Here is a 25,248-nt window from a genome sequence, read left to right as displayed (position 1 = left end):
TCTTAAAGCAGCATAAGCTAAAAATCCTGGGTTTTCCACTCTCTGAAGATTGAATGCTTTCCATTGCTTTCCTTCCTCAGAATGAAAGGAATTGGAAATTACTACTTGAGCAATTGACATGTCAGAGGAAGAAACCAACGTGCGAGTCCAACATTCATTGCATTGGACCTGATTCTGTCTGTACAAGGCAGTTTATAGAGGGCAAGGAAAGACAGAATCGTGGGCTTCCTCTTGGACAGCAGAGAATTTGCTACCCATGCACAACAGACTCTGTTTTCAAACCAAGATCTCCACTGAAGTTTCATGCACAGATTAATCTGCACAGCAGTCTTTTTTATTAAATATAGAAAACCCAAATACAGATTTGCTTTTACAACCACAGAGAATACTGTAAAGAGAGATGTAAGTAAATTAACAAAATGAAAAGTGCATTCTTCAAAATACTTTAAAATTTTAACAAAGAGACAACAAACAGAATTCCCAGAAAGATCTTGCTTATCCATTTGCAAGGGGGAAAAAAGTTGTTCTCAGTTACTAACAGGAATTCAGAAAAGTAAAACAAGCACTCCTTACGAGACAGATTCCCCTCAAAATTGCAAAGGACTTTGCTTTTGTGTCTGAAAATGCAATGCAATCTAATAACAAATTCAGTGTAAAATAATCAAATTTTGACCTTAATAAGGTAATATAAATTATTTCCAAGACCTAATAAGAATGAGACTTGGAGAAGCTACCACTTTCAGAACCCTGCAGTAAGGAGGTCAGCAGAAGGATGAACTTAGCCAACACGGAAAACTTGAATTCTGCAAACTAAGTTTTATCACTGTCCCCCTTCTACCAGTGAAGAAATTAAAAACACTAAGTCCAATACAATATGATGAACACATGATAAACTCTGTTGCAAGCCAATTTATGAGAAGAAAACTGATGACTTTCAAAGCTTTCAGCAACAGTGCCATCTGACCTCGGACACCCTTTGTTTTGTAGATATAACAGAAGTTGCTTTAATGTGCATCTTTTGGCTTTATTTACCATATTAGTAACTCTCAAAGTCCTTATGGTTCCCTCACTATTTCCCTGTGTGTACCTTCAGAACTGATACAGTTGGGATTCCTTCTCAAAATGGGTGGGGTTACAGCATCCCCATTACTTAAAGATCTTGTTGTACATAGTTTAAGAAGTCAAAAACAATGTACCTTTTACAGTTCCAAGCAAAGAAAGTAGCTAATAAAAACACTAACACCATCCACAGAAACTGACCTCTGTGAAACTTTGGTTAGTAAACTTTCTCCTGACTAGAATACAAATAATTGCATGTGAAGTTAGCAGATATAATTATGCAATCAACAATTATGTGGTGAAATGGACTGGAAAAATAAAATTAAAACAATAAATGTTAATTTGTATTTGCTAACCGCGAATAATGTGTCTGGTGCTCTGTAAGGCACAAGATGCTTTTAAAAAAATCTCTTAAAAATTCAAGGAATGATACAGGGAAGTCATACAGAGGGAAGTCAAAAGAGATGGTGGTCATTTGGATTATAAAATAGCTACAGGGAAAATTCAAGACTGTCTACACATGCTTGCTGCCCTGGCTTAAAAGGGTCACCATAACATATTTTGAATGCACAGTTTAGAAGCAAGAATCAAATTATGTCTGTATTAAGTGTGTACATATTTCCCAAACTGTAATCTTGTAGCAGGAAGACTATTCAAGTCAAGTATGTTTGCATGAATCACTGAAGAACATATTAATGAGAGACCTGAATGGAGGAGAAAGGCCCTGCATCCTGCTAAACTGGGAGCGTATTCCTTTAGCAGACTGTAGTTTCAACACAGGAACAGAATAAAACAGTGAATCCTGCATCAGGAAGGGAATCAGGGGTCAGGGTGTTACAGGAATCTGTACCTGAGATGCAAAGGACTGCTGGGAGAAGTGGACTACAAGCACATACAGAAAATTCCAATCAAGCATTAGGACTGAAAGGGTACAAAGTTAAATTTTAGAGGTGCTTTCAGAATGATTTACAGAAGACAGAATACTGCATTAACCCCTAAAAGAGAAAAGACTTATCAATAAGCTGGAAAGGGCAATGGCCTTCAAAAGGTAAAACACATTCCTGCTTCTTGAATCATCATTTCAAACCTCTCTGGAAAGCAGTTAAGAATATGCAAATCCCACTTCCTCAAATCTCAATTCAATAGAGCAAAACCCTTTTTTAATCAAGAATGATAGAGTCCTGACCCTACACCAAATCTACACGAACTTACAGTACACTCGAAGGGTTACCAAAATACATTTTTCTTCCTTAGTCCTCAGCCTCTCTTCCCAGACATGATCAATACTGATTCCCCTTGCTGTTCTGTTGCCACAGCTCTTTCAGTCTTTGTCAGCTCAATATTGTCAGTATGCAAAACCACCGCAGAGCTCGTTAGTCTGCTTCTACGTCCATAATGAATGAGAACCATATGAGCAGCACTCGTAATAACTGCGTCCGCTGCTTACGATATTTCCTTTTGAACTTCAGAAAGATTTCCTGCCACCTTTGACTTACGCTTTGTATCCATTTAAAAGCAGAGTTAAGTTGCAGACACTGGTCCAGAACATATATCCACATTAGTACTGAAATAACTGGCTGGATAATTTAAATTAATGTAAATGTGTAGGTCCTACTAGGTAGTTATTCCTCATGAAACTTTTACAAGATTGCCAGATCCCCAGAGCAAGAAAATGAAGTTATTTTTAAGTAGAAATAAATGCACAACTCATTATGCAACATCATGGAAAAGCTCAAGCAAGGCTAGATTCATGCCATAGAAATTTGGGCAGGAGATTTTTAGAAGCTGGATCAGTTCAGCGTCTCTTTTGACACCGCAGCCCTAAACCAGCTGCAAGAACATTACTACCAGGTGGTGTGCTGCCGCGCAGGGACAAGACCAAGAGTTAACTCCCTGGGCAGATCTGCTGACAGAACAACAGAACTGGCAGTCTCCCGCTGAAGAGACCCGTCTCAAATCCCAAGTTTCCAGCAACTTGTTCTCTCGAGCGTTTCTGCAGTTAACACTCACAGTGAGGTTATTGCTCCATGCAATACCAATAACTGGCAATAGGGAATAAATTGATAGGAGGGAAAAAATTAAAATTTGGAGGAAAAAAAAAGGCGGGGGGGGGGGGGGGGGGGAAGCACAGAGAAATAAATCCAGCTCTGCTACATGCAAGCACAGCTCCACGAAATACCTTGGGAAGGGGGTACACCCCTTTCAGCCTGCAGCATGCCTGACAATTCTGCTCCTCTAGCAGTGCACAAAGGCAAAGTTTGTTCTGCAAGTTACATATCAGGTAGTGGTGTAGGAGTAGGTTTAATGAATAAATAAATGTAGCTGCCCAGAAGTTCAATACTGCTGAAATTTCCTCCTGAAACAGAACACAAAAACCAGTACCAGGGACTGCTCTCCCCTACAGAGGGCTGCAGTACCTCAGACTGGGTATCCAGAACAGCTAATGGCAAACACCCATCAGGAACAGAGAATAATACCACGGGTTGAAGGGACCTTGGGAAATCAGCCAAGCCCTTCTGCCCCTAGTTAGATCAGGTTGACAGAGGTTTGTCCAATGGGTTTTTTTTAACATCTTCAGCAACAGAAATACCAGTACCTCTCTGGAGAACCTCTTTTAGTGTTTGACCTTCCTTACGGCAAAGCATTTTTTCCTGATATCTGCCTGGGATTTATCGTGGTCTATTACTTGTGCCTGTTGCTTCTCATCCTATCACTGCACACCTCTGAACAGAGTTTGGCTCCATCCATCTCTCCACCCTCCCACTAGACAGCTGTAGATAGCTAATGGCAGAGATGATATAGTTAGTTATATTTAACTAGCAACTGCCTAGAGCTCACCAACAGGGAGATCCTGGAGGCTGTATGCTTTACTCCTGCCCTTCAAGAGCCTCAGTAATTTAGAAGCATGAGATCCAGAGATGTCCATGTCCTCACCTTCAATAGGGCGGCAAGTAGAATGGGTTTGTTTAAGGCACAGCTAGGCGAGGTGAAAGAGATTATCTTTGATTTTATTCAACAGCCCTTTGACTGGAAACCTCATTCTAGAATTAAAAGACATGAAGACAAATCCTCCTTCTGCTTGCTCAAGTTCAGGTCTATAACACGTTTCCCTGGCTGGACAAAAGCTACTGCCCAGCAGCAACTTATGTGGGATGGGAATAACTTCTACCTCATCCTACACATCAAAGAATGTAACATGGTGCAGAGACAGCTGAGCTCATGGAGAGTGGAGACAGTGAATATAGACAACTTGGTACAGCATGGCAAGGGCTTCACCAGCTTCACAGATTACTGTGTGAATGTGGAGTTAGCATGGCGTGATACTGAATGAAATCAGCCTTGCCAAGAGGGCCAATATGGCTAGACTGTGTCTGCGTATGACTGAATATCTAAGCTCTGCTATACACTATGGATTTCCCAATTTAATCTCTACTTGCCCAAGCATCACTTGCTCTGTGCTCCATTTTACACTGCACACATTTCTGGGAACAAAAAGTAAGCCTGCACTTGTGAAGAGACCAACGTTTCTAAATACGCATTAGGCATCCTCCCAGCTTACCTACCAGATCCAACTGTTCAAACGACTCAGATATAGAAATGCCTCCATTCCAGAAAGACACAGGTGTGAACTCAGCACTTGCCTGCTTAGCCCTGTCTGTATCGGGACAGATCTTAGCACGCACAGATGCAGCTCTACATGCTTGGAGAACTTCAAAGCTGCAACAGCGATGCATCTGGGATTAGGAGAGAGTTGAGAGCAATTCAAAGGCATGCAACTCTGCATATGGAAGCCAGCTACTGCTTCAAGTGCAGAAGTCTTCCTTTGCACTTAGCTTTAGTCTGTAAACTGGTAGTAAAATACCAAGTTTCTATTGATTTTATGTACAGTTATCCTTGGCATGTACACTTTGATGACAAAAGGATGTAGCAAACCAAACAGAAAACTGGTACAGATATATGTTCTGTTCTTGCAGAGGGCCACATATCATGTCTCTGTCTATTCTTAGATGCATCAACTTCTACATTTACTTCAAAACAGCATAACATTTTAAAATTTATTTTACCCTTTTTTTTTTTATTGTATATACACATATAGCATTGATTTGCAAGCTATAGCGATCATGCCTTAATTGGCAATTATGTATTACGGTGTAGCCCAAAATCCTCAAGGCAAGCTGTGGTCAGTGCTAAACACTGTACACACATCAGGGAAGGACCAGCTAAGGGTCTTCACTTAGAAGCACTAAATCTTCAGAGGGAAATAGCATTTGGGACCCTGCTTAAAAATGCATGTATTAACAGCTCTTTCTGCAGTACGAGCTGCATCCCATAATGCGTTAGTTACTTTCCACGCATGCATAGCAAGATGCAGTTCACAGCCCCATGGGCTGAAAATAAGCGCAACAGTGTCACACAGACTTTGGAATTTATTGCTCCTATTAAGGAAGAAGAAACTTTAATACTTTGAAAAGCAGTCATTACGCTCTGTCATTACACATCTCCTAAAGCTATGGTACGTATGTGAGGAACCTAGTGACCCACGGTCCTCTAAAAGAAGGAGCTTTTCGCTCCTATCCAAATCCTGAAGGAGATAAAGTCATTATGTAGGACAACTGGAATAATGATGCAAGGTTAACACTCGGACTTAAGTATTTCCAGACACATTTTCCCTGTTTGGCAGGAAACTTGTTTTGTAAGACACAGAATTGTCCTAATATAACAGCATAGCAACTGCAACTTAAAACAGAACAAGTCAGCTAATGGACTGAGAGGAGACTTTTGCTGTATAACAGCATTTAGACGCATGTATTTAAAAAACAGGTGGATAACCCAAATGTTCAGTTACTAGGACACTAACAGTTATGTCCATGGCAATTTTGTTTCTGTTCTTTAAACAAATCATCACTTGCAAGCACTAATGTTAAAACCAGAAAGCCAGTCTAGTACACAGTGGCTATAAATGCCAAATCAATTTTCAGCAGATAATAAAGTCCATGTTTTACAATCAGCAATGCACTGTTTTACTACCCAAAATGTAAGCTAATAATATATAGCTCTGCTAAATGGAAAATGCAGATATGCTGTTAAGAAATGGGCTGGCTGTGAGATGATGGATCATTTCTGCTGGGACCTTCTTAAAGCTATGTGCAAATGTTTTGAAAATATCACATGATGTGGCCATGTGTTAAAAATTACAGCCAGTTAAGTTCTCTGCTAAGAAAAATATGTGGGCAATTTATGAAATGCACTCCAGGATGGAGATATCTTAAGTAAAACCAGATTTTGAAAACAAACCCATTTTTTTTGAAACATGAACTTAATAAAAAAAAAAAAAAGTTGCAGCCACATCTGGAGAGCAGAAGTAAAGAAAGGGTGGTCTGACCTAATACCAGGCCATCTTCTGAAAGAGCAGCATTATTTCTGGGCCACAATGACTGTGATCACTGATTGTCCTTTTAAGGAAACCATGCTGAATACTGCCATGGGCAATAATAAAGCATTTTGTAGGCCAACATCTGTTCTTTGAAAGTACTATAAAATGACTGATAGATTTGTAATGTTTCATAAATAAAGTCCGGAATAAACAGTTCTTTAAAAAAAAAAAAAGAAAACAGTAATCAGACAAACTGGTATATGGGATTAGATGTGAACACTGTTCCCCCAACATCAATTATTTAGAGATAAGCACTTCCTCGAGTTCACTAAACAGAATGACGAAACGGTTAACTTGGTTACTGCCAGCTTCATGTTAACAGGATTATCTTTCTATAGACTTTTCTCAGAGTTGCAGCAGTGCCTTAGCAGAGATCTGAATTGCTTTTACAGTGTTTCATTAGCAAGCCTTTCTGCCCTGGCTTTTTAGTCACAGGGAAGTGAGAAGGTGAGTGGCCAATCACAATTATAACAGTACGAACGGTTTGGCTTTGAAGAGCAAATTTACTTTGTGTAGAAATGTTATCACTACACATAAACCAGAACCCATTTTTATTACTTCCTGTTCTTTCTCCAAAATTAGAAGGACTTTGGATATCACAACTGCTAAAGGGATGCTTCTGAAATCAAGACTTCACACATACACAAAAGGCACTGACATAATATCAGATTACATAAAAATACACATCCTTTTAATCTTCTGTACATAATGTGCTTACTTTCAAAATACAAAATCTGCCCCAGATGGCTAATAATGCCCATTTGAAAAAAACCAACGCCACAATATTAAAGGGCTAAAATATGCTGTGAACAGATTGAGAGGCAGTTCATCCTAGAGGAGAGTAAAAAAGTGCAGATGGGTGTCAAAAATAGCCAAGTGTCAGATCTGTTCAAGTATCTCCATTCTGGCACATGCTCCCAGTCACAGCTGTTAGTGTATTCTCTGTATCCAAGTGCAAGGTTTTCTAACACTCAGAGCTGACATTAAAACACACTTCTTGCTTGCTACTGCTTTAAGAGAATGCTGGAAATTAAACATCTATTTAATGGTAAAGCTTAACGAGTATCGATAAGGGTATACATACTCAAGTGTGGCGCGTGCCATTTTGATTAAAGATGCATGAAATTTTAACCAGCAGGTAGATTAAGTAATTTAAATGCCAAAGGCTTAATAGGCTTACAAAAACCTCCACTCTAGGCATTCCAATACTGTTTGCTAATATCCCCAAATAATACACACAAGGATCAAAACTGACAGGGCTGTGTCATTTCAGGATGTTCAAATATCTTAATAAAACACAGATTTAGTAAACTGCACAAGAAAAATAGTTTCATAAAAATACAAAGAAAATGTCAGTGGATCCACATTATGCAGAATGCAGTTTTCCAAATTAATGAATTACCATGATATTTCTAATGAAGACCACATTCCCAAGAATATAATGCATGCAAATCAAATTTTAAATTTAAAGGGTTAAATTGACCTTTTCATAGTCCTCAGTTGTTATCTATGCAAATTAATTTGCCCATATTTCAACCATATAAATCCTCTTAGCCTTGTGCTTAAAAGCAAACAGAGCCCACTTTCTTATTTCAACCAGAGGATCAGCAAACATACCAGCAGTAGGGTATGACCATGTAGAAAAATCCTAAAAGGAAAACATTCCTCAAACAACTGGCAATACCTACATGCAACTGTGGTTGCAGCAAACTGGCAGATACTGTTTCAAAACACCATCTGCGAGGTGTACAGACTCCCTGTGATCAAGCATAGCCTCTTCTGCCTGTCCTACCCAAATAATCCACAAGAACCAGCCAGCTGTAGGATCTCGAGCCCTGTCTTTTTTTATCAAGAGACATAGGCTGTTATAATCAGGCACATGGCTCTGTTCAGTCCTTACCGAAAGAGAAAACAAACAAAACACACCAAATTCAATCCGTTCCATCGTGGTCAAGCATCTCACAAAACCCCTCAGACAAATCACCCTGCAGAGAAGCAATGTTTTCATTGGCAATAGCACTTATCAATTAGACAAGTGATCTTAAGATCCAAGGATAATATTTTCCTGAGGAAACCAACCTATTAAAATTTCCAGCTTTGCAGCAATTTCTCTAATTCAGCAGATTTTTTTCATTGTTTTATTTTGTATTAACATATTTCAGTGATCTGCCCGGTGACAGTTAAGCGCTGCAATTTAGGACAATGCTGCAAGAATGTGTTTTATAAATCTCTTTCACTTCTCCAACATAAAACAGCTTTTGAAAGAGATCGTTTCAGCTGATAGCTGAATGCTGCAAATGATCTCCATCGATAAAATGTTTGCAGATTCAAGGTACAGCTGACAGTCATGAAAGCCAGACCAAAGCTGTCTTTCTCTCCACTAAAATAACACCCGAGCAGAGACCTGCACCCACAGACACGGTGACTTTCTGCTATTTCTATCCCTTTGCATTGAAACATCCAGTCCTGCTGCAAGTAGCATCTTTGGCAGTTTCCTCGCACAAATTCCCCTCCCCCAAACACATACACAACAGAATTAGCATCCACAAGCACTCCGTCCCCGTATCTGCTTGCAAATCTCCATCTATATTAAAAAAAAAAATACTATCAAAAAACAATTAGTGTTTCCTCATTTACAAGCGAAAGAGCTGTGATAATTTTAACTCACCAGGCATCCTTGGATAAAATATACCACACTGTAAATGGCTCTCTCCTAAAAGCAAGCTTATTTAGGGCTCAGTGCCTCCTGTTCTGGAATGAGCAGGGAGAAGCGAGGAGGGCCATCGGAGCTGGCTGTGGCAGCGTAGCTGGAGGCAGGATGCTGGGCGCGTGCGTTTGCCAGGCAAAGACAGATGGAGAGCTGACACTCTGTATTGCACTTGGAGCAGAAATGTGAATGATGACAGGAGCACATGTGGCCTTGAACCCAGCCCTGTCTCTTCAGGCAGAACAATGACAGGGATGTGTGTGCAAATTATCACAACCCTGGCTCCCCTCAGCTGACTCCTTTTACTCTACCTTTCACACCAAGTTCCAGATGACCGAAGAATAGAAAGTAAAATGCAGAGTGATAAGCTAAAAACTGAATTATTCATTTTTCTTTAAAAGTTAACCCTTTCTCTCGCTGAAGGCAATTAGAGAAAAGCACCTCTTCGAATCAGCTCTCCGCCAAAAGTGGAAACAAATTCATTCTTTATTTTAACAGCCATCATTTTGAACTCCATAGGACTATGTTTGTTTATTTAGCTGGAAATTCAAAACCTGCACGGTGATAGACTGGAGGGTCTCCCCTCCTTTTTCCCCCCTCCCCACACTTTTTTCATTATTATGCTATTTTACTATAGTGAACAGAGTATCAAAATCACTCCCTTTCTCAGATGCTCAGTAGTATGTGTAAAATAGAACACACTTAGAAAGCAGACCACTTTTATTTTACTATAGTGCTTTTAACCCCCTGGGATTCCTGCATTGATATGTTCCAAACATTTGCAGCTTACTCTCCTTTACCTTGCATGGTGATCCATGGGGGATGAAAACAAAATCTTCCCTGTAAAGCTTTTTCAAAAGCTAAACAATCATGTCCTCCCAATTTCTGATTTTGCACACCCCTTAAATGTTTATCCTTCACATGAATAACGTATGCCTGGCTAGGTTCAATGCACTCTTCCCTATTAAGCTTTAATGGACACCATGATACATAAAACTACAAGTCTTTGTTATAGTGCTTTATCTAAAGCTGGCTATTTTCTTCTCAGCAGTCCCTCTTTAGTCCTTTGTAAAACATCTTTGGCTCTTAGGAGAAACATACGCCTGACTCGCATGCCTTCTGTAGCACGTATAGCCTTGCACAGAATTCCAGGCACAGGGAAAAATATCTTCTTTTTAAAACTCCCCTTCAATTCAGCACTTGCAAAGCCTTCTCTGTTTTAGGAACCAACATTTCTCCAGCAATCAGCTCGTGCATTCTGGTTCGACTCTGCCTTCTCAGTATATCTTTAAACCCATACAGGAAACCAGTGATTCTCATTCAGATCTTCAGAGGCTGCATTCTTGTCAGCATAAGACTCATCCTTTTGTACTTATTTATGCATCCCTTGATTTTGTGTTATGCCGTCTTCTGCCTCTAATATGCAGAAACAACCCTGCTTTCAGGCCTTCCTTTCCCTTCCTCTAGCTGCCACAGAGCCTGATAAAGATCCACTTAGGAAAGAACACATGTAAAATTAAGCCAAAATAACAACACCTCCAATATCCAGTCTGGACTCATGAATATTTCTGACCTGAAACTAATGAGTCGCTTAATTTAGTGCTATTTCCACAATAACTTGTTAATGTTGTCCAAGTGCCACCCTTTGATTAAAGAGCCTCCACAGGACTGGTAAATTCAGGGGGTTCAGGGAAGCAAACAAGCAGCTCCTCTCCCCCCAGTAAATATTCCAGTACTAACAAGGTATTGCACCTCCACTTGAGGAAGGTCTTTTCTTCATCTTGATCAGATATCTTCTGTAATGTATAATGGATCTTCGTGTCGGACAGCTGAAGAGAACCACCGCAACCTGAAAACAATTCCATGGCAGAGTGCTTTCATGAGGGAGCAAATGGAGAGAACGACAATCAAAGTCTGTGCCACCAAGGCCTTGAAAGAATTTAGCATTCTTTTTGTTTTATTATTTGATGCACTATTTAAAACCAGTCAGTTAGTATTGTATTTGCTGTGTTGTTTTTCTTTTCTTTTTAATGCCGTACTCTACATGAAAGGAAAAACATTTTCACAGTTGGAAATGCAACCTTTCATCAACATAGACGCAGCCTGAATCAGCTTTAGAGCAGAAAGTAACGTGTCAAAGGTATGACGCATTTTAATAAAACCGAACAATATTCACTCTTAAAAGTAGGTCTTAATATCAGTACAATGTAAATCCACAGACCACAGCTCATGAAATTGAACTTCCATATGCTGTGTGATTATGCATCTTTTCTGTGTGTAAAAAGCCTTTTTAAGCTGTTATCTGACTACAGTAATTGCCATTTAAATTGATCCACGTCAACAAAACCTGTATCCCTGGAGATTCTCACCTAGAAGTCTGCTGGTGGAAGGGGCTCACAGAATGCCTGTGCATCTGAGACTACTTCAGCATTTTCTCAAGCAGCCAGCTGCATGAATAGTTTTTCCCTCTCATTATTTAATACACTGAGGCAGGCTGCAACCCATTTGGCAGTCCTCCCTGAATAAATATCTGTGGATATTTATTCTCTCTCCCCACCCCACCCCCTTTTTTATAGCAGTCACTTGAAGATTGCTATAACAGTTTTTGTACCAGTCCTGAAATTTTAGCAGGCCAAGAGAGGATGGACAGTCCATTCTGTAAAACAGTTTCATTCTCCACTTCCATCATCCCGAGAAAAGGAAACGTAGTGCTTTTAACATATGAACAAATCTGCTCTACCACAAGAGTTGGTATTATGTGTAACACCAAAATGAAAGGGATACATAAAGACTGAAAAATCCAGAAGATAACCTTCAGGCAGCTCCTTTACACTGTACGTTACGTTACGCCTTCCTGGGTGGCTGAGTGGGAATCAGCTCCTTTGTCAATCATTCAAAAGACTTGATGAAATCATTTTAAACAATCCTCAACGCCTTTAATTTTGGAAATGAGTAAATGTAGGCAGAAGTCTCCGTGTTCATATAGTTGCCCCTCAAAAAAATGATTTTTAGGCACTGGGTGATACAAAGGTGCTATTACACTGCTTTGATGGAAAAGAGAAATTCCAAATGATCACTATTTAAAAGTATAGAGACTGCCTTTTGCTTAAACCTAGCTTAATAACAGGGACTGGAAGTCCACTGAAATGCATCTGTAGTTAATGAAAGGTCTCTATTAACAGTGAAGGAAGAATTTAACTCAAAGCTTTTCTGTAGGACTTCTCAACTTCCCGCTCGACTTAGAGCAGACTGTTGTGATACATTGTGACTTCACACAGTGGGTATTAAGTGAGTTAATTCAAAGGAGCTGAAACCTCATTGATCCTAATTGAAAGCAATACACCCAACCAAATAGTTTTCTACCCCATCTGCTCTGGCCTGCCACCAGCTATTCAATACAAGAGAATTAATAGTTTCAGATATTCTAACCGACCCAATAAAAGCACTCATTTAAGCAGGACTGCATTAACAAAGTGAAAAACCAAGGGCAAAATGGGTTCAAATGGAGCATTTTACTCCTAGTTGGCTTTAACAAAGCTGAATAATGCTTATTCTGACTTTTTATGTGCAAGACTTGATAAACTGAATGAGAAGGCACTCAATGATCAGTCAACGAGCATTGATGAATGGTCATTAGGACCCCCCCAACCTGAGGAGAGGCCATTCCACAAAGTGGCACACCAGCTTGAAAGGGCGGACTCACTAATGTCCAGATTTCCCCGCTTGCTTGTTCCACTCTCACTTTCAGACCACTGGCCACCAAATGAGGCTGACATATTGGAAAATAATCTTTTATGGGCGAGTGGTAAATAAAAATGGAGGCATTAGCTGGGCTTTCAAATTCAAATCTGCTAGTTTTGTCAGCCCCCAAACGTTTTGATTTTCCACCCAGCTGGAAGCTATTAGTGTTTTCTTAAGGCATCCCACTGACAGGGCAAACCCACCTAATGTGTGAGCTGTAGAGCTGATGGGGGGGACGGGGACGACTACTTCTGGTTGTTTTCTTAACTTTCTTCAGTTGACTGTCAAACCAAAGTACAGCAAAGGCAAAACCTCTACAGAAATGCTCGCTAATTTCTGGATGCCAGTGATGCAACAGTAGTCTACCTATGATACACTGGCACTATCTGGACCGTGACTTTTTCTGTGGCCCTGCACCTACCCTCTGTTGTTTCTACTGCACTGTCGCAAAAGGGTTGAACCTATTAAAGAAAAGCACTTCTTTATAAACTTCTTTTCTATTTCTTCACTGGGAAACAGAATTCAAATATTCCAAGGAAATATGTGCTTATCTGTAACAGTAGCTTTTAATACATGCAACACAAAACATTTGCCAGATAACGCTAAACATTTCCCTAAGCATTTCCTTATTGGCAAGGTTTTCTGGACTTTGGAAAAAAAAGACAAATGGGACCTTTAAAACATACATAGCTCTGTGAAACAGACTAACTGAGATTACCTACACAAATACGTAATATCTTAAAGCTGTAGTTATCAAGCTGGGAAGAAAACTTTCTTGGTTGTCTAAGAGAAACTGTTCATCACGTTACACCTAGTCATAACTAAAGGAATACTGAATTAAATCCATTGGAGATGATAAAGCACTAAATTATATTATTTCATCCATATAATCAGAAATTAGTCCTCTACAAAGGATTTCAAATCATCTGTTAAGAAAAAGCACCCTTGGCAATGGGACAAACATGGCAAACTGGATTGCCCATTGTTTTTTTTATCAGAATGCCAAAAAAATCTTTCTTATTGAAAGCTGTCAGAAATCCCAGTGACATTTCAGGTGTATTTCAGGTTTTAAAACAATGAAAATTATATATAAAGATCTATGCTAAGAGAAGAATAGGTCTACTGAGAATTAATTGACTCAGAATGGGAGGGCCAACACAGGCTTCAGTCCTTAAAGAAGGCATGCTGTTTTACTCTACGTGTGCATTTTAGTAAAACTCTCACGTGGACACTGTCGTATGTATGTACCTGCTGTGGTGTCTATTTCCTTTGCTTGATCTGAGCTAAAACAAGCTTCCCCTTGCATTTTTATTAAATAAGGTATTTGCTACAATGTGGGCAAAGTAAATTATGATTGACTGTTAATTTTTATCATTGTTTTTATTTGAAGGAAATTACTACACCATCTAAGCATAAACATCACTGATGCACTTTGAAAAAAATGATACCTATTTGATATTCTGAAAGTACACAAGAAAATACTAAAGATGCCATTTCACTGACAGTAGAAAGAACACAGCTGGTGTGACCCAGAGATACCTGGATGATAATACCTGGTCCAGATGAAACAGGGTCATATTTTAAGATTAAAAAGAAAAATAAATAAAGGAAAAAATAAAGAGGGGGTGTTCAAGCATTCAGTTGCTTTTGACTTGAAGCTCAGAGTGTTTGCTCGTTTAACATGGGTAGGGAAACTCCTCCTGCTGTAGTATATTAACCCTAGTTTTGACCTCTAATCAATGTCTTTTCAATGCATAGGATTTTCATAATAAAGATAATGTGAGAGCATATTTGTGTGAAAGAGGATCTACCACTAGCCATAAATTCGTGCCTTGCATTTTTCTTTGTAACATGTCAATATTTGTGACACTAACTAAACATATTTTATTCATTTGACAAGGACTGTTACATTATATTGAAAACTTTTGTTTCAATGTCACCACCTCCCCATTTTGACTGATGGCGAGTTAGTTTTGTTAAAACGCAAGGGGTGATAGCGTATGCTCCAGTGAACTTTCCCTCCTCTCAGCACCAGAGACAAAAACCTGCAGCTCTGCTCTGTGCTGGCAGCCATCTGGACAGCTTTCTCTCAATGCCTGCCCCACACCACACTGCAGGCAAAATTTCAGGGCTCTAGAGCTCTGTGGAGCTATTCATGACATACCAATTTCACATTTTCTGCTTGTACGCTTGCAACAATAAATGCTAATGAGGGCTATGAATGACATTTTTAAAGACAATAAAAAGGTCTCCAAATCCCTTGCATATGGAGACACTATTTTCTAAACTTCACCTTCTGTTAGGGAGCCATTACACTCTAAAGGAAAAAAATAACCTAAGGAGAACAATGAGATGATCAAAGCATAACCGGGTCCTTAAGAATTCCAAAGAAAACAATGTTTGCAAAGCTAGGTTAATAACAGACAGATTTTATGCTGATGTACAGCTCTAACACTTCAGTGCAGTAACTCTCTTTTTCCAATAGCACTGCTAATTCTTACCAGAGGGGCTCAAGACTTGCTGTCTGTGGGGCAGCTTGAGGGGGATACATGGCAAATCCTCACTTTCCCTGATCATATACAGCCCCACGAGCCACACAATTGGACTTTTTAATTACTAATCTCTAGATGAGTCCAAGAGTAAACTGTTACCAGTAATTGCTTGGGAATGCTACACATTTATGGAGATTACTGTACTGACCGAGTGTGGCCAAAAGAAATATCTAATTTTAACGTTTTCTTTCCCAAATCTGCCTTTTGAAATGCTATTGCTACACTAAATTAAAAAGCCATCTTTACTTTTGGTGCTATGTTTTGTATTTAATTAAAGACAGTTTCCCCTTATTAGCAAACATTAAAAACACTTTCAGGAAAATCCACCAGGTGGAGCAAATACACAGCAATACACAACATTTATTTATGCTCATACTGCCATTTTCAACAGGGAAAAAAAAAGTGTTTTATATGGAAACATTCTTACCTCTTGACCTCCCTCCTTTACCCTTTTGTCATATATTGATCAGCTTGTACTTATTTACTCCATTTATAATCATAGAAGAGCTTTGTTCAAAGAAGCCTTGATACAAATCTATTGTTGCTGAGCACTTCCAATACAGATTTACAAACCACAATAGTCATCAGATACATTCAAAGAAAGTGAAATTAGAGAATAGCATTATTCAATAAAATATTATTTTAAAAGTTAAATTAGAAAATAGCATCATTCAACAAAGTTGTTATTCAGAATATGTACATACATATATATTATATATGCATATTTATTCAGCAATATATAGATAATGTGCTTATAAAACAAGCTGATAAGCATTCTAAAAATAAAGCTTAAGTCTTACATCAGACAGCAAAATCTTTACGCTGACCTCCACTATAATGGGCAGGAAACCAGGCCATTCTGTGTGTCTTGTTGTATGTTTATATAAATAGTAGCGCCAGTAACATCACAGCAGTGTCTCTGTACAATACGTTTGGTGTTTACTATTAATACCTTTATTTTAGTATTACATCAGTCAACCACTGAGTAATTTCAAAAGTGCAATGAATGAGGACTATAAATAAATATTTGAGCAGATCTATGACAGCTAAACATTATTTCCCCACTTAAACTACTTTCTTTCCAGAGCCAGGTGAGAAAGCCACTTCCTCATCAAATATTTTAAGTTTCCCTGATGAAGGAGAAGGTCTAATGGCATAAAGGCAGGGGGCACCTTTTACATGAAGAAAATTAAGTCTTAACAGAAGTGGTTATGGATGAGTCTTCTCACAGTTATAATAGGACAACCCACTGGCAGACCCTGTAATTGCTAAAATGGGAAAGCAGTATCACCAAAAGTTAACTGCTCTGATGCAGTTCAGTGTCTAGAAAGACAGCTGAATCAGTACACACTCATTTAACCCTTAATGATGGAAAAGCATTATTGCTTGTGAGTGACAAAGGGAAGGTACTGATTTTCACAGAAGAAATTTCCTTCTTCTTTCCATTGTTTCCTTTGTTACACCTTCCCACACATTTTTGTCTCATTTTCCAGCTCAGCGTCCCGTCTTCTCTCTGCCATCACTCCTACCCCTACGTTCTCGATCCTGTGGCCGTCTCCTGACCATCTTACATACCACTCAGTTTCCACTACAAAACGTGATCCACTAAATGTTGTGCAATCTGAAGAGAAAGCATACTGCATTCCTTGGATGCACAACGGACTGACGGAAGATTTGTGCTTTTAGTCAGACCCAGATGAATCCCATACCAACTAAGGGAAATCAAAATACAAAATCTTTGTTCCTTTAGGAACAGGGAGGGGCCTTTAGGAACACAGGCCTTTAAATATCATTTAATTTTATCTAATTGTGTTGTACTCCGCATGGTGCTTAGCTGTAGCCATTCAGAAGGGAAGCAAGAGAAGAATGCAGAGGTGATTATGAAGTGGAATTTCATACCAAGAGCAAATTACACCACTTCACACTAGGAGAACATCTGCAAAGAGCAGCAGTAAGTGCCTGGGCACGGCGCAAGGTGCCAGTTTTAACACAGCCCAAACCAGCTTGGGACTCACTATCTATGAGAACTTTCCTTAAGCAAGATTGTCACAATAGAGACTCGCAGAGATGCCCAAACTAAATATTCTTCCCAGTTTCAAAGAGAATGCTGATTTAAAACCATTATCTCTGAGGGATTTTGGAGGTGGCAACTGTGCATTAAGGACCATCATTTTCTGCCACTTTCCAAGAGGAGCTGGACACCCATCGGGTTGGGGGAAGGACAGTGTGGTTACTGCTGTCACCATAAGTCCATGGACTGTACTGTTCCCGCACTGCTGTTTGTGGTGGGCAATGGTTGGCTAGGTCATGGCCACTTCATTAGATTATGAACTCTACAAAATTTAAAGGTGCGTAACACACTGGAATTAGTATTAGTATAAAGTCATATATGCTCTCATACCAACACATCATTTTCTGTACACATACAAACTCTGTAGGAAGATGACACTGATCAGAGTGCATAAACCATCTTTTTTCATCCTATAGATACAAGCGATTCTTATTTAAACTATAGCTTCTTTACAGTAGGACAGGATAAAGGGATTTAAAACAGCAAGTTTAAGTGATTCACTTTTACTTAAAGGTCCCTTTACACCAGAGTAGCATAGGTGTTCATGTTGAAAAAGGGGCCTGATTCTAAAAGGTGGAGGATTATGTACATATTTAAGAATTTATTAGATCATGATTATCGATCTGATACACTGTAACAGCTCTTTTGTTGCACCATCCCCTGCAAATCCTTCTTAGATGGAGGATTAGTAGCACAATAGATCATAATGACTCTTTTGGTCCCATTATGCTATCATTTACTCACAGCTGCAGATGCCCACAGAAGGGCACATTCTCTTAATGAGGAGTCCCCTATAAACCCTTTCCTGGTAATGGCTGTTAATATTTGTGTGCAAGAAGAGTGCGCCCTTAAATCTTTATTAAAAAATTCTAATGAAATACTAGCAGGGAAAATTTAAGCTACTGTTTGAACAATTTTGATCACACCTAAAAAGTAAATGAAACCATCAGCAGTGAAAAAGTCCTTCACAAGTACAGGCATAACTCTGCAGACTGGACTGAAAGCCTTTAGTGCAAAAGAAAACGAAAGCATAGTTAACTCTCAGCTCTCTCTCTTCTCCACTCCTATAACCACAAAGATCTTTCTTGGACCAGCTTCTGCCCACAACGATAAAAGGCAACAGTCACATGCTGCATTGACTTCTGCTGCAAAGCCAGATTAAAGTGTCCCCTCCCTCTACTGCTTGCACCTTGTGACCTTAAGTTCTGCCAATACAACTATTTACAGCCCCATGCTACAAACTAGGCAATTAAAATTATCCAAGAAAGTTATATTCTTTATTTATCATTCAAACAAGAAGTCATATTTTAATTTTCCCTGAATATATATATCCATTCAATACTTTTGTCTATCTTTCAGTATCTTTCATTTGTAACGTGGAACTTTACACCCAAAGAGGACTTTCTACCTGAGGCCAATGTGGCTCACAGAGCCTCGCTCATGGCTCTGCCCAGAGAAAAATCCATCGGTCGCAGGGAGTTACCTCAACGCACAGCAGCTATGAGCAAGGGCTATAACCCACTCTACCTCAATATTTCAAAGCTGAACGCAAAGTTGGACACCTAAGAAAATCACATGAATAAAAATAATGGAAGTGCTGATAGCTGTCACCGCTGTTTTAATAGGCCGTGCCAAAACAAACACTGCCTTGGTTTTATGCCATGGGATGAATAAAAATAATGTTGCCAAGCATGCTGAAAATGAGAAATTTAAAATGCCAAGTATGATGATTACATTAACAATAACTGCAAAAGTTTTTCACATTTTCAAAAGTTTGTTTTATATGCAGCATAGCATAAACTCAAGTCCAAAAGAACTTGCTCCTTGGAAGATTTTACCTCCAAAAATAAAAGAGGTTAAGAAAGGGAAAAGAGAACACTAAAGTATCAAAGGAAAATATGTTGATTCGGAAATGAAAGGGTTAACCTGCTTTGTTTCAGTCAGTATTATACCAATGCCAGAATTACAAGGAAAAGACTAAAAAGAGCCTTATTATTATTCTTTAAAAAAAAAAAAAAATCAGGCCTATCTGTCACACCGTTGTCCAGGCTGGAAGAACCGGCAGGAACCTCAAATTCCTGACCAAACCCTCTTCCACACAATGCCTCCTGAATGGAAGGAACCCAGGCCCGGCAGAGATAGCCCGCTGTCAGGAACCAGCCCTGACGTTTGCGGACAGACAGGGCTGGCCTTGCAGGATGTCAGAGCGGCAAACTGCTGCTCGAGATACTGGATTTTCACACACTCTCAGCCTGGATGTTTTGCTCTTCAGGTAATTAAACAAGGAAACGGGGCTGATGTGTACGAGTCTGACCCCTGCGCCGCGGCTCCATGCTTCTGCATATCAACTTCCGCAAGAACTGCCTGGAGCATCAACAGAGTCCTCTACTCTCGCTCTCCGTCTCTCCCAATGCCAAGCTCTAAAACAAATCCGCCTGGAAATACGCACTGCTGCTGTCTACTCCTTTTGCTATTTAAGAAGGGTGAAATTACTTGCTCTGTTCCACATGCCTCGCCGTTTCCCCCACACAAAGAAGGAAAAAGGAAAGGAATGGTTACTTTCTGATAGCTGTTCTTCTGGCAGCCATTCCAACAGTGAGCTAACTGGGGGAGGGGGAACGGGCAGGCAGGAGTGCAGGATGAGACAAGGGATTCCCAAATTAATGCTTACGTTGAGGTCATTACTGAAAATGAAGAAGATTCTGAAAAGTCTTTTTGATTCATCCAACCCATCGTCAGATGTTCACTTCTTTAAAAAAATATTCTGATTTAAGCATCGTTGGAGAGTCTTTGTTTGACCAGATGATTTAAATCATAAAATTGGTTATTAGAGAAATAAATCCGTGTCTCCTCTCTCTTTTTTCCAAAATTTAAGAAAGAGAAGAAGGCAGGTGTTACCACCTATATTCTGTGAAAGCCCTATACAGGCTGCTCCCTGGCTGACCTAGTTTCTATGCTCTTTAAATGCTATTTAGACAAAATGATTTTAAAAAGGTAACATATTCTTACTTCTTCTGAAAATGCACAGAATAGAATATTGGCTGCGAGAGAGAGACCAAAAGAAAGAGGAGCACAAAAGCATGCCTGCTTGTCTGTGTTCAACACAAAGAACATTAAATGAAAACAACTGGCACGCCGCCAAATTCCTATACAGGCAAAGAGATTCAAATAAATTGATTTCACGCATCACACTGACCTGGGATCAGTGAGCAGTGGTACAATACACTCGATGCTCCATGTGGGGCAAAGCCCATTAATGTTATCAGAGCCACAGCACATCACCAAGAGGGAAAAAAAGGGAAACCAAACTCTGCAAACTCAGAAATTCACTTTGAAAAGGGAATTTCAACTGAAGTGCTTTGTCTCAGTTTACTAATAAATATATCCTATTATGAGAGTTTGCAGTCTGTTCGTCTCAAAGACTGCATTTTTCACATTAAAATAAATACAAATGTCATACACAAACTCTTATACTCTGCTTTTAACATAGCTGTTCTCAAACTCAGTTATTCTCTGTAAATTTCCTCCCTTCCCCATCCGCCAGCATTTTATATAGATTATAGGTTATTTTCTTTGTACTTCAGAAGCTGGATCCCTGCCCAGTATTTTCTTACTTGCTCAGAGAGTTTGCTGAAGAAAACGGCCACCACTCTCAACTGTTCCAAATCAACCTGACCTACTGAGAAAAACACATTATTTGCAAGACAGCAATAAGCAGGGCCCTGGTTCTCTTTGCAGAGTTGCTCATACTCACTCCCTCACCTCAAGCCCAGCAGATTTAGAATTTCACTTTCTTACGATGTGTGAAGTAACCCATGTGCACCGTGGAGTCTCTTCTTGTCATCCGAGCTTTGTTTTTCATTAAGATCTCTCACACTCCAATCAAGAGCAATGCCAGCCAGCCACAGGTGTGCGCCACATGAACAGACGAAAATCTGATTGTGAGCTGGGTAGTGACAATCCTGTGTCTATAATGCACTCGTCCCCAAGAACTCTTTTACATCTGTTCTATGGTAGAAAGGGGGGTGTTATTACTTCAGTTGTACTCCTTAAGATGTGTAAGTAAGCAAACAATTGGCATAAAGATAAATTAAAAAATAAAAAAAAATAAAAAAAAGGAAACCAAGGAAAGAAGACATTGCAATAGCAAAACATGGGTGAGGATGCATGAAAGGAAACACAGAAACATAGGTAGCCTAATGCTTCAAGGAAGCAATAGGTTCAACCACCTTTTATCTTGCCTTTTATTCCATTCTGGTTTCAAATAGTAAGTCAAATGTTCTTGGGTACAACAAAGTCCATATTAAATGATGACTTCAGGCATTTCTGTGAGAACAGTTATTCAGCTCTGACCTACCTGTTTTTAATGAAACCTAAATGCTTCACCATGTCATTTGAAATGGAGTTGTCTGCCAACCCATCCATGGAAGTGGGCTGAAAGTTGCTATAATATATAGGGCAAAGCTGTCTGGGGTAACAGAACAGAAGCTTTTCATTGGATTTCAAAAGATATATATAAGAGTGTTGGGCACATCTCTCGAGTCACTCATCCAAATTTCAGCGTGGAGCTTTAAGACTAAAATTCTTGAATGTGTGACAAACACATACATCCAGATTTAGGTACCTTACTCAGCCACCTCATTCCAAATAAATCTCTAAATGGGAATGCCCAAAGATCTAACAATTGCTTACCACCACACATTGCCATCTCTTTTATAGAATAGCTACAAAACAGTTTTGGATCATCTTTATCACCAAGGTGAAAATTATACAATATGGTTAACTCTATAAGTTGTGCTACAAAGAGGATATGCTTATTTTGGTATAAAGCTATGCTGTGATAGGGCTGCACAGGGAAGGGAATTGTTTAGTATACAATGACTTTTAAATGGTGAAGATGTGCCTGCACTCAGGTGATACAGGCAGCCTAATCTGCTCCATGGTTAACAGGACAGGTAACATGCTGTTCAATCCCATTTATGAATATTTCAGTAGTACGACGCAAGACCATTTGGGCTTTATAATGATGAAGTGAGTTTCAGTCATATTCATTCCCTCTTTCTAATAAAAATGATCAGTATTAGAAAACACGCCTTTCTTCTAAGTTGTAGAAAATTTCCATTATCTTGCACATGCTCTGACAGCAATAAACCACAATAAACGTCCCATTAGTATGCCAGCACTGCATGCTTCAGGCATGAAATATTTACTTTTACATTTATTTATATTTCAGTCCTTCATGAAGATCTACACTGCAAAAGAAACTAACCAACAACTACCCATATGGGGTACACTTGCACTTTGAAAAATAGACTGTAGATAGAAGCAAGGAGGAGAATCAGTCAGAAGCTATACACTGTCAAATCAGCAAAATAGAAATGCAACAAGAACCTCTGCAAAGAATACTCACTCTTTTTCACACTCCATGTATAGCAAGATCACAAAGATGCACTGACTTGTTTTAAAATAAGCTAGGAACTCATTATGGAATGCAAATTTATTTTTAATAGGATTTGATTTTTTTTTTTAAGTACATCCACAAAAATGTGCAGTGCCTCAGCTCCAGAGTCGTGCCTTGGAGCTATGGGCAGAGCCTCCTGCCAGCACCCCGAGCTGCGCTCCATCTCCTTGCAACACTGCACCCACACAGCACCGTGGGACCCCAAGCAGGGTGGAGAGACGAGGGACTTACAGTCAGGTTTGAGTTGCCTTTAAAACAAACCGGAGCAGAGCCTAGAGAACTCAGGCTTCTTGATTGCTTTATTTTGATATCATGCTCTATCAAAATTGTGTCAGAGGCAAACTGGGCCAACACTGAAAAAGAAAGTATCAAGAGTGCTGGAAAGCACTGAAGATCAGTTTAGTAGTTTTTTGCTATCTAGACACACCATTTTAGGAGAAAAAATGTAGTTCCAGTAAAGACAGGAATGACAGTCGTAAGTTAAGGAGAGGTTTTGTTCTGCCATAACAGATTTACTTTTCAACTATGGTAAAAATCTTTGCACATAAGAAACGGATGTATTAATCCTCAATATCATCTCAACTAAATTTATCACAGATTCCCAATGCAATGAGTTTACCAGAGGCCTTCTCTGAATAACAAACACAACCATTTTGCCAACATGATTAAAACTGTCCCTTAACCGGGTTGCAAATACTGTTCCAATTCACAGTGCAGTAAAATGAACTTTATGATTTTTACAGCCCAGCCAAGTAATATTTATATGCCAGATGAAAAGCACCTATGGCATCAAAAATACAATAAACATAGTTAAAATTTTTACATACGTGTATTTACAAGATAAGGAAGATTTTAGGAAAGTCATCACTGAGAAATTATATTGTTATTGCTGTGCTCTTTCAGTGATATTAAACTGACGACAACATTTTGATTGATTTAGGCAGACTCTTTGGAGGCTAAAGGCAAAGATTTCTGTTTAAATTACAGTTTACAAGGCAAGGTACAGTCATTAAAAATAACTTCTAACAGGTATGCACATTACAAAATTAAATATTTTTCTGTTCCTTACCTTGACAAAATTCAAAGTTCCCTTTTTTCCGGCAGTCACCTATCACTAAACTCAGTGCTCTCCAAGTGTTTCTTTTGACAGATATCATTCTCCACCAATCGCTCTGCTAATTTCCTCTTTCCTTTTCTGACTGGGACAGATATTATGTTCACCAGCCCAGAGATCAATCTTTTCTATTGACACAACAAATGAAAAAAAGAAAAAGAAAAAGAAAAAGAAAAAAAAAAGCACATATCACAGACAGTTTGAAGTACCACACCCCTTCATTTGCATGATAATAGCAGTCTTTTAAATAAAAAGGGAAGACAGAAACGCTATCATTCTAAATCAATTACCCACATTTTCTTAGTTAATGTAAGGCAGTACTTTAACACTGTATTAATCCTTCGACAAAGGCTGTTTCATAAGTTGCCCATTTAAAATAGTTGGCATATAAAGGGCAACAGAGTAAGGGCAGCCTGTATTCTACCATGAAAACACCTATTAACTAATTCTGTAAAAATGATTGGTTTTAAACACATTCTTACGATATAAAATATTATATACTTTACCTGGTTCAACAGAAGCTCTAGAGAATCATTTATTAAGTGAACATGGTTACTAAAAATAGAGACCTTGCAATTACACAACACTATACTAATTTGTAAGTCATAACAGCAAACATATTTAAACAAAGACAGATCAAAAAGGTATCAATATATTTACAAATCACCCTCCCACTTTTGTAAAGGCAATTTCTCTCCCACTCCAACACCTACAAAACCTGTTTATTTGGGTTACACAAATACTTTGTCATTAGCACGAGTCTATATTACAGCGCTGTCAGCTTTTCCAAGACATTAATATGCTTTTCAGGGATTCATAATTATGTCAAGGCAGAAAGGTTTTCAGAGCCAGGCACACACAGTTATGTACATGCTTCAATCTGCATCCACTATTCAGGTATTTCAGGACATGAAGTTAAGCATGCACAAGGATCTGGCCGCAGCTGCATGCATCTGAGAACCCAGCCTGGGCTGCCTCCTGGGCTAGATCATGCTGCAAAAAATGTATCGCCCGAGGGCGTTTTCAAAAGACCACATTTATACTGATGCTAGAAATCACAATCCTTCCCACAAAAAAGGACCCTCCTCAAACCAAAACAAACCTTCCCA

At 39.1% G+C, this 25,248-nt stretch overlaps 1 protein-coding gene across 3 annotated transcripts in view; it reads right to left on the bottom strand.

Moving 5' to 3' along the window:
* Positions 1–25,248, bottom strand: part of RUNX1T1 (RUNX1 partner transcriptional co-repressor 1) — a 114,171-nt gene that overhangs the window by 69,437 nt on the left and 19,486 nt on the right. The window contains exon 2 of one of the 3 annotated variants that reach the window (XM_083822983.1): positions 24,095–24,267. The exons of 1 other annotated variant lie outside the window; for it this stretch is intronic. In XM_083822983.1, coding sequence (XP_083679109.1) covers positions 24,095–24,182 — 88 coding nt within the window. In that variant the 5' untranslated portion in view covers positions 24,183–24,267. Of the gene's footprint in view, positions 1–9,161; positions 11,050–24,094; positions 24,268–25,248 lie in introns of those variants that run through there. One more of the 3 variants, XM_083822985.1, reaches the window with a different exon arrangement.

This window comes from Anser anser, assembly GCF_964211835.1.
Source record: "Anser anser genome assembly, chromosome: 2".
Lineage (NCBI taxonomy): Eukaryota > Metazoa > Chordata > Aves > Anseriformes > Anatidae > Anser > Anser anser.
This window is presented reverse-complemented; position numbering and strand designations above follow the sequence as displayed.